Here is an 11126-nt window from a genome sequence, read left to right on the forward strand (position 1 = left end):
AACTCGTTAGCGCTTAGCAGGCTAAATGATATGGCCAATATCAATATTGGCACCAACTTGCCCCTTAACGGGGTCGAATGCGGAGTCCGGACTGCAGAGTTCAAGTGGTAAAAAGAAGGCGCTGGACCATATCGTACATCACGGACGATGCACGAACACTGCAGGAAAAACGAGGGGGAACGTTGTGAGTTGCTGCGGACACCGCAACTCTACATTTATACCCGATACTTAGTCAGTAGGGCTCTCCTCCGTCCTCCGGCAGACACCGCTAATTTAAAGAACATGACAAAGAGTGCGTGCGAGAGAGACAGAAAATCAGTCTGAGCGTGACGTCGGGCGCTGCGTAGCCACTGCAAATAGATTTGTTCCTTTTGGCTATAAAAATTATCTGATCTGATCCAGACTCAGCAATCTGATAGATATGGTCGTTATCTATGATTCTACGTTTTTAGTTTTCTCGAATCTGCAATATTGTGGATGCAACAGATTTTCGTCATTTGTGTTGGCGGAAGGAGGTGGGGCGAAATTTTGAGATATACGTTTTATAGTGAGATCTAACAGGAGTGCGGATATTAAATTTGGTTACTCTAGCCTTAATAGTTTCTGAGATTTTTGGATGCCCCAGATTTTCGTCCTTTGCGGGGGCGGAAGGGGGTGTGGCGAAATTTGGACACAAAACGGTCAAGGTCCGATATTACAGGAGTGTGGATACCAAATTTGGTTGCTCTGCCTTTTATAGGTTCTGAGATCCTTGAACTCATATTTTGCAATTGGCAAAACCGACCATGAAACCTGTGTGTTAGAGAGCGATAGAGCGAGAAAGAATGAAATTGTTTTCTTGATTCTGGCTGTAATAATTATACGATCTGTTTCAGATTTAACACTCTAGAACATATAGTCATCTTCTACGATTCTGCGTTTTTAGTTTTCTCGTATCGTCGAAATTGTGGATGCCACAGATTTTGCCACAGGGCGGAAGTGGGGGGGGGGGGGGGGGGGGGGGGGAAGTTTTGAAATATTTTTGTAGCAGTGACATATCACAGAAGTCTGGATCGTCCTCTGGAAGTCCAAAACATCGTTGCTCTAGCTCTTATAGTCTTTGAGCACTAGGCGCTGAAGGGGACGGACAGACGGACGGACGGACAGACGGACAGACAGACAGACAGACAGGGCTCAATCGACTCGGCTATTGATGTTGATCAAGAATATACATACTTTATGGGGTCGGAAACGATTCCTTCTGGACGTTACACACATCCACTTTTACCACAAATCTAATATACCCCAATACTCATTTTGAGTATCGGGTATAAAAAAAAATCACAATACTATTCGTAGTTTTCGGGCTTGACTTGTTTTTATTCTGGATTTCTCAGTTGATCACCACAGGGTTTCTGTACATTTTTCTTCTTCTGATTCCTCTCAGATCTGTGGCCAAAGCACTGCGGCATGGACTGGCTGTAGTCTATGTCCCCATGTGGTCATTGCTGAGGTCAGAAGTCGAGTTATCATCCCATCAAGACTTCGAAGAGTACCAGAAGTTGGCGGTTTTCCTGCAGTGTGCCAAGATTTTTATCTGTTTATTTTCTACTCTTTTTTTTTGGGTTGTGCGCTCCTTTTTGTCTGCGGCGTAGGAGCAAAAAATGTGTCACGTAGAGAGTAGCATTTAAATATTGTCTCGCTCAAGTCATTATCATTATCAAGTGTTACTTGCGTCTAGGAGCCTCTACAAGAAAATGGAAATAATATCAACAAATATTTGGTGGTTGATTCATAAAGGAGGGTGCGCATCTGCAGTTCATTAGGGGACATTTTGGGTGTCGTTAGGTGCATCCTAATGGCAAGTTAATGGCCCCTGCAATTCCTTATTCACATTCGCTTTTACAGTGCTGGTTACCTACACTGACTGCCAACACTAGCAACACTTCAGTGTCAAAGGAAGTCAGAACAGAAAACAAAGTTGGTCGAGAAAATATGTTCGGGGAAAAAATAAATTGAAACGCCTACAAATATTGAGATCAAGTTTCATTCAATTGTAAAACAATTGTTCCAAAGATAAGGGTAAGAAAATTAAGCCTGCAACAATGGTAAACGATGCTGCAAATATAATACAAAAATAGTTTGGAAATCATTTTCCAATTGCAGATATCCTGAGTGTTGAAAGTGCTCTTTTTCGGGAGATTGCTAGAGAAAAGCTGCAACTAAGAAAAGCTGAAAGCCTTTCTTCATTGTTTCAGTGTTCATTCAATTATAAATCAACTGTGTAAAAAAAGCAGGCCACTGACGGTAAGATAATGAAAACTACATAAAAAGAAAAACACGTCGCAAATTTTTTTTCAATTGCAGATAAATATTTTGGCCACTGTTGCGTCAAATCTTCGGAAGAAATTCAGCTACCATGAGAAAGATATTACAAGAAATTGAAGGGAACCAACCACCAGCACCAGCACCTTTCTCAACAGCCAGGGATTCGCGGGCCAAGAAGCGTGAATTGGCCAAAGAAAAGGCCGAGGCCTAGAAGGAGTCCTCTGTGAAGAAGTCGCGGAAGCGCAAGTTCACAAATCCTGTTAGTATTGACACTGAGTCGAGTGACTCCACTGATTCCTCGGACTCGGACTACGTTCCGTCCCAATCTTCATGGAAATTTGATTAGAGTGCAGTGAAGGTCCACCAATATTGTTGTCCCGGCAGTAGTTGACAAGTCCACTGCCTAAATGAATATCGTACCATTTTAAATTTTAATTTCACCAATAGTACAAAAAGAAAATATGTCAAATAAATAATAGCACCGAAACCAGTATTTTCTCCCTTTAATACCATTGAGAATTTGGATCCAGACAGAATATTCTAGTGTTTGAGAAGTCTCCGTGTCGATCTCATTTCCAATAGCCCTTACATCCTTTCCTTCTTTAGGCCATTAGCAACCTAATGGTGGATAATGAGCATAATTAAATCGCTAAACACACACATCGAGTGCTAAAAATTTGCCATGAAAATTAAATCATTTCGATTTTTTGTGAATTTGTTTGCTTTTTTGTGGGATAATCAATTATTCGGAATGTGGCAGTGATTATCCTGCCACGCCCACGCCGCACAAGGCATACTAAATCACTGTGTGATTAATATTCGATTTGGTTAGGCAATAGTATGTATAATAAACTTATATTGGCATTTCGGGTCCCATTTATACACAAATCCTTGTATCCTTTTGTTCTTATTCCTATAACATCTTCTGTTTCCATTATTGATGCTACTTCTATTCCCATTCTTACGCCCAAAGTCCCAAGTCAGTGGTGACTGATCCAAAAGATTTAACCAGTCCAATTGGAACTTTTGCTTCAATAGTGTACCATTTCATTACGGTTTTGCCTACTTAATGTTTCTTCCATTTCGTGATATCATATGGAAAATAGCAAAGGACATAATTGGGAACACGCGGAATGGAACGGAAGACATTGAAGAGTACAAAACAACGCTCACTCCATCTTCCTCCTCTCTTACACACCCACTGGCGTATCCGCCCCACTACTCCTCATTTGTAATCATTTGGGTGTTACAATTTTTGGCGCATTCATTGCCTATGTTCGCTCTCTTTTGCTCCCTCGTTTTGGATCTCCCTTCCTCTTATCCCTCTCATCCATGCCACTCCCTCACACTTATACTCTTACTTCCACTTCCCCTGGCATTTTGGGTGTTGGTGACGCTGTTGTTTTTTAGAGCCTTAATAAATCTTAATTTTAGCGCATGCAAGGACAGGATATCTACCCTGTCTTTTTGGGGACGGAGGCAGGGTTGCCAGCCAGCCGGCGGCTGGAGCGCACGGGTGTTGCCACACTTCTCTGAAGTTTAGAGCTGCACTTTTGACGTTACAAGATGCCTTTGCCTCTGTTACCGACTGAATGCCTGCACTGACAAAAAAAAGGTAGGTGAAGCATTTGGAGTATCTTCACACGTGTTGCGACACAAGTTGTACAAGTCACATGCAATTTGTTCCTTCATTCTGGCTATAATAATGATAGATTCGCAAAAAAAACGAAAAATATTTGGGATACATTTTTCAAGGATTTGTTTTTATCTTCAGTTTCAGCAATCTTGTTTGGAACACCAAAACACTATAAGCTCTTCCCAGTATATTTTATATGACATTCATGAAGATATCAGCAATACCTCATTTTGTATTATCAATGGGAACTAATATTATCTGTATATCATAAGTATTTACCATGATACTATGATGATTATTTCGCTCTGTGTGACACTGGTCTGAGGGTCGGGGCTGATGGGGCACAACGACGGATGAGCTAACTGAAATTTGTCGCAACAAATGAGGGGAAGGCGGCAGGCATCCAGAATCCTGAAATGGGACAAGTTTTTGGCGCGTTAAATTTAATGCTTTCGTTTTTGTGTGTGGAGACTATACAAGATGTGCAAGATGTGCCAAAAATTTGGTCATACTCTCTGCAAACAATTCTCCATCACATTTTGAGCTGCCCCGTATTCCAAACTCGAACCCAACCCAAACTCAAACCCCTCTGGCGTAAGAAAAACGCATTTTGAAAGCTTTTAGCTGTTAATGTGGCATAAATTTGTCTTTTTTGTTGTCCTTTGTTTGGTATTTGTGTTTCTTTTTTTTAGGGGTTGTGGGCGGAAATTGAAATAAAAAGCTGGAGCGAAACTTGAAGTGCCCCCGGGCTGGCCCTAGTCCAGCCCTTATCCAGCGCGTGCCCCTGTCTCTGCCACTGGACACCACAGCTGTGCAGGCCATTCAAATGTTTTCATTGTTGGATATTAATTTATTGATTTGCATTAAAATGAGGCAAACGCTCCTCGTAAAGTGTGTCATTTCAGACGGAAGATAAAAGGGCACCAACTCCGAGCATAAGTAGGTGGACCATCCATACCCGTGCTGTGTGCATCTTACTCTGTGGTATGAATCAATCACGCCCCCCCCCCCCCCCCTCCCCCCCCCATTGTCAACTCGTGGAAAAGGCAAATTGAGACAAATGACATGTCAATGAACTTGGAATGACTTGCAAGCTTAACTTTTGACAAATTTCAGAGCGGAGCGTATTTTGATTTTTGGTAAATTATGGAATAGATACTCCTCGTATCGATAAAGACTCAAATTCATTATAATAGGGTTCATATACGTGTACGATTGTACGGGTAAAAAGAACGAGGTCTATTTCGGGTACGTTTCCGACCACATATTGCTATCATTATAAAAACTAAAGTTCGATGAACCCCATCTTTTGTAATAAATATAGAGTTTACAAAATGCTATCCAATGGCATCTGCAATTTTGAAGATACGAAAAAAACAAAAACGCAGAACCGTAGAGAATAACCAGATCTAGCAGGCTGCCGAATGGATCAGATTGGATTATTATTATAGCCAGAAGGAAAAAATTAATTTGCAGTGTGTAGGCAACGCAGCGTCGCTCCACACTCTTACTTATTTTTTGTCTCTCTCGCCAACACACTCTTCGTCGTGAATGTGTTTGCCCTCTGGCGGAGGGGAGCCATACTGACTGAGTTTCAGGTATAAGTAAAGAGTCGCTACAATATGCTTACTGTTACTCACAGCTCGTCAGACGATTTAAATACACAGGTGTCGAATCTGAGATGTCTTGATCTTCCTGAATCTCTTACTTAAAATAGGCAATTAAAAATAAAAGGCATTTTTATCACGCTGTATATTTACGTGGCAACCAGGTCAGCTGTATTTGTCGATATGAAAATAAATCATATCGACAAAAAATATTTTTGAACGCTGGAGCACCTTAACCTGAACGAAATGTTTCGGCTGAAAACCAGAGCTTGCTGATTGTATATATTTATAAATAAGCTCACATATATACCGACTGATTACCGGGTAAAAAAGTAGGAGCGCGGCTGTTAGTTTTGACAGTGACAAAGAGTTGACCGATATATGCGAGCTATGATTTTGAGCCACTTCTGGGCTCGCACTCGGTTTTAAGTGATTCGGGGTGATTGGAAACTGACTAAAGGCAGAATTCGTAATGATCGAATGCATTAAAGGGGCATTAGTGCGTGATTTAATGCGGCTTTAGAAGGTTTGGTCAAACGCCTGCACCTTAACAGTTTACCCATAGATTTGTACAAACATTTTTAAACGACGCTTAATTATTGTATTTATCAAAAATAAAAAACTAGGAAATACTTTTTTTACACTTTTTCTGAGGTTAGAACAAATTTCGAAGGCTAAAATACAGCAAGAAATTATAAATTTTGAATTTTTTTAGCTTAATATTTTCCAGGCGGTAGGCTGAAGCTACAAAGTAGTTGAATGCGCTTTGTAGCTGCATTTATCAGCTTTTCAGATTTGCAAAGTTCAACAAAACCAGAACTTCAGTTATTTGAAAAAGTGAAAGCAAAATATAAGCTCTAATAAACTGGAAGTTACCCCTGCTTAAAATGGACAATCGCAGCTGATGAATCAGACCCATACCCGGATGTTCGGCTGCTCGAGAGGCCGACTGCTGGACAGCGATAATGTGTGATTCAATTAACACATTCGCTACTGTTTTTAAGTGCAAGTCGATTATGCTGTCAACAGTTTTGCGGTGGCCAAAACCAACATCCGTCCCAGCCAAACCCAAACATCTATCCATTCGATACGGATGTCGGATTGCCTTTCGCTCATTAATTTCATTTTTCGTTTACATTTTGAATGCATTTTCCATTCGATTTCAGTTGATTGGAGTCGCCAATTAACCCATTGCCCATGCTCTCAATGGCCATCGAGAGTGCTGCGGAGTGCTGGAGTGCTGGCAGAGTGCATCAAGTTATATTTATTTATTCAGATGTAAGTTGATGCCAAGCTGGAAGAATCGGATATATTCGTATTTGTAGGGCATCCCATCTCATCTACTGACTCAAATGGCGCTCCCTCTCCCTCTTTTTCCGTGAGCCCCTACTTCCACGCCTGTCCCTGTCTGTCGCGCTTTGTGTGTGCACATTTAATTATAGAATAATCTTTGATTTAATATGAAAATTGCATAGGGAGCGTGGGTCCAGCAGCCAGGGGCCATGCCAGAAAATGCTGTGCGCTGCCCGGTGCTCTGCAAATTAATTAATTGCCGCCATATGCTAATTAAACACAGTTTTTACACAACGATTTCACTTGCGCGGCGCACAAACAAATACTAGCACGATATAACCATATACAGATACAATATCTATATAAAAAGATAAATAATATATGTATATAGGGTAGACAGATTTATATATTCATATACATATTGTATGTACATTGTACATACATATGTATGTACTACATACATACGTGCGACCCTTGGCCCTCCTGGTTCGGCACAACTTTTTGTGTCGGCTATAATGCATAATGCAAACTCATTCATGCGAGAGGGATTTAAGTAAAGACTCATTAATATGGAATTTTCAGTAATTATGCCGCCCAATGGGCTTTCCAAAACTGCGTTGAATTATCCGTTAATCCAAATAAAGAGCTTTGAATATATTCTCATTCCCACAGATATAAGCTCCTAAGGTTTTTGTGCATAGCTGTAGGATGTCAAGCTTTGCATTTTTGCGAAGAGACTAATGAGTCCAAAACTAGTGTTCGTAACAGTTTCTAAGCACGTCTCCCGGCTTCCATTAAATGAAATGTACTTGCCATTCGTGCTGTTCGTTAGGACAATAGAAGTCCTGAACATTAGCTTTCAAATTTTTGTTGTATATGTAAGGTATATTTGTGCAGTGCTAGATCGAGTAAGCGGACGGAAAAGGGAAATTAAAACAAAAAACTATATTGCGTTTACGCTTTAATTATTTTAATGGTATTATTCAAGCAAATGTATAAAAATGGATAAGTACCATATTTTATTTTTGCCATATTGATGGAGTATCTGAAGGTCTTTAGTTGTTCACACTATATTTGTAGGTCTGTGTGCCCATTGGAGGATTAATTCTCATTCCTAAGTTGGTTCATGAGCTTTATGGCGGGTGCTCCACCACGCAAGTGCAGCTGCTCGGCTATTTTCGGTGCCAGCGATGTTCGACAGTTCGAAAATGTTGCCCAATATTTCGAAGTGGGAAGCAATGTGGCTGGGGCCAGTGCGCAGGTCCTAAGTATCTAGTCCTGGCTGCATGTTGCCGCCGGCCGGCACACTTTCTCTCTCCGACTTTCGCCGGGGGGATTCCCCCTACTTCTTGTTTTGATTTGCTCTGCTTGTTTATGCTGTTCCCCATACTGACAGGTGGTTGTCGCCTACATGCGAGTGTCCCTGTCCGTGTCTGTTTCTGTGTCGGGGAGTGCTGGAATATTTATACACGGCAATTGCTCAATGTCGCCCGTCGTCGGCGTCGAATGCTGGGCAAACCCAGAGTCAGTCCTAGTCCCTGTCCCATTCCCATTCCCATTTGCAATCCTATCCTCAAATGTAATCCCATCGCGAGTCTGCTCTCTTTCCGTCAATTTATCATTCCTTGGTGGCATTTATGTGTTCCTCCGGCGCCTCCGTGTTAGCTCTCTTGTAATTGTTTTCATTCAATTCGCGAAAAATGCTTCAGGAACCCAGATCCCCCGTCGCACATCCCATAGGAATGCAACATAGACAAATATGTATGTACATTGTACATACATATGTACAAAGTTTGTTAGACCTCTTCACCTGAAGCTGCCACTTTCCCCAATTTCTCAGGGATTTTGGCCAAGTTCCAAGGAGGGCTGCGGGACCGAATCGAAAAGCGTATGACCGGCTGCCGCATGGTCCAGAGTCCTGCTGCGAGTGTCCTGCCGCGATGCAGTATAATTCGCTTAGGAGCCAGTTTCGCTAGTAGTTCTGTAAGCCGCTTAAGGGAGGAAGCTGCCAGTCCTTTTCTTTTTTGATGGGAACTGCAACAGTGTTGCCGCATAAATCAAGTTTCGTCCTCGCTTCCTTCTTTCCGCTCGTTTAGCCATTTGCTTTTGCCATTTCATATGCTCGCACTCGTACTGGCTCTGGCACGCATAGATGCTGCCGCCGGGCACAACGTACAGTTCTGCATTGCGCGGAAAAGCTGCCTAAAAGGGTAATTAAAGGGGGCATGATAGAGAATTGATAAGGCACTTGCAATCAAATGAAAAGCTATTGTTCTTTCCATATGTTAGCATGTTCATATGTACATGATACGTATCTTAAGGGGTGCTTTCTCCCATAAAAACTATCTTATACACATCATATATCATAATTTTGCTTGCTTTAGCCCGACATAGGGATTTTTTTATCACCATCTATTTAGGGGATAGCTTTTTTTGTAAGTGATGGAGGAGGCCGAAGGAGGCCTGCCTTAAAGAGTAGTAGTACAAGTGGCAGTAAGCAAGGCTATGGATTATGACTTCTCCCAGACAGCAGCCATACGATAGACCCGTTCCCGGTACCGGTCCCATTTCCGTTTATATTTCCATTGCCATTACTATTACCCCTTCGCCGCGGCCAGCCCTAGACCTAGACCCCAGTCTTGAAACAAAGCTAAATCGCACACAAAGCCAATTGCTCCTCAGCCCAAAGGGATGGATGGCCCAAAGGGGACAAAGCGAAGACACGCACTTGTAGTTACAAAGCGGATACTCATTTAAGTTGATTCACCGCACACCCACAACTGCGGACAAAGGGCTGGATGACGAGGATACTCACTCTTACTCGTGCCGTGGAGGATGCTGCCACGGATGCTGCCGTGGATACTGCCACGACGCGACGCGACGCGAAGCGACGTCAGCCAATGACACTTTATGACAATTGCACTTGGCGAGGGACAAAACAGGGCCGGGTGGCGTTCTGTCTGTCGGTCGGTCGGCCTTCTACGGCGAACAAAGCACCCAACGAGGACAAACAAGTGAAAATCATTCAGGGAAAACTGCCGTCTGCCAACTCCGGCATCTCGAAAGGAAATCCGCGTACTCCGGGGAGCCCAAACAGACACACACACACACACACACGTAGACTGGGCTAAAACAAAAAGAAATCGTAAACAAAATGCCGGAAAAGGCAAAAAACATGGCGACAGAGATGGCGACGGCCGCCTCAACCACGTGCTCCTGTTCCTGCTCCATACGCTGCACATGGGTCAGAGGCAAAGTCTGAGTCTGAGGCAGAGTCAGAGTCAGAGCCCAAGTGCGGCACAACGTCGCCGTGATAATGACTTTTTGTCTTTGCTCAAATGTCACTTGATGTTTGTGGAGTCCTGTGTGCTGCTTCCCTGTTGGAGCGCTTCCTCCTTCGTTCTGTGCGCCTTTGTTGTCGCAGTTTTCGTTTTTATATGCCTCGAGGTCACTCAAGTTCAACCGGCTACAAAGTCAGCCATTGCCGTCTCCTGATTAATTGGCCATGGGGAAGCCACACAACCACACAGCCAGACAGACAGCCCGCAAGGCTGTGCCTAAACTGTCAGTGTCAGGAGGAAAGCCTGCTCGGCACTTTCCCCACACGCACACGCACACGCACAAATCTATTCACCCTCATACCCTTTCGGTTTCAAAATTTTACGTTCAGGTCCAAGGACGCAGGATCATCTTGGGTATTTTAGAAGGATCCATCCATTGATAAAAATGTCAACCACCTACAACATCCGTACCATGTCCCATCAGCGCCGACTGGTGCCCAATTTGTTGCGCACCATCATCTACATGCTGGAAGATGGCCATCGACCGATGAGCGACACAGAGATCATCTCCAGCCTGGGTGCCCGCTATCGCCGTGCAGATCCCGAGTTTCAGCGACAGGTGCGCATGCATTTGGGTGACGGTGTCTCCTATGGCATTCTGCGGCGCCAGAACGATCATTACTCTCTGCGCTCCAAGCGACTGGCTGAAATCCTGGCCACCATCCCATCTGGACATCCCGGGAACCAATAGGTACCAAATCGTAGTCCACAATCGAATAAAGTCCACAACAATAAACCATTCTGGAACATATTCTACCTGCGTCTCAAGTTAATATCTTGAAAATATGGTTGGGAAGAGCTTTAGCTCTTAGACTCCCCCTTAAACAATTCCCACCCATATTTTTCACCAATATTTCAATTGGTTTTTTGGTACGATCTCGCTGAAAGCTGAAACCCATTTTGGAGGCAGTGAAATGGCTTGAAATGAGCCAGAAATGAGTG

At 43.1% G+C, this 11126-nt stretch overlaps 1 protein-coding gene across 1 annotated transcript; it reads left to right on the forward strand.

Moving 5' to 3' along the window:
• The first annotated feature begins 10457 nt into the window (after positions 1-10457).
• LOC6596822 lies at positions 10458-10924 on the forward strand. Its single transcript, XM_002022022.2, has one exon. The coding sequence runs from the start codon at positions 10570-10572 to the stop codon at positions 10873-10875; it is 306 nt and encodes a 101-aa protein (XP_002022058.2). The 5' UTR covers positions 10458-10569; the 3' UTR covers positions 10876-10924.
• Positions 10925-11126: the final 202 nt, after the last annotated feature.

This window comes from Drosophila persimilis, unplaced genomic scaffold (assembly GCF_003286085.1).
Source record: "Drosophila persimilis strain 14011-0111.01,24,50 unplaced genomic scaffold, DperRS2 tig00000520-arrow-pilon, whole genome shotgun sequence".
Lineage (NCBI taxonomy): Eukaryota > Metazoa > Arthropoda > Insecta > Diptera > Drosophilidae > Drosophila > Drosophila persimilis.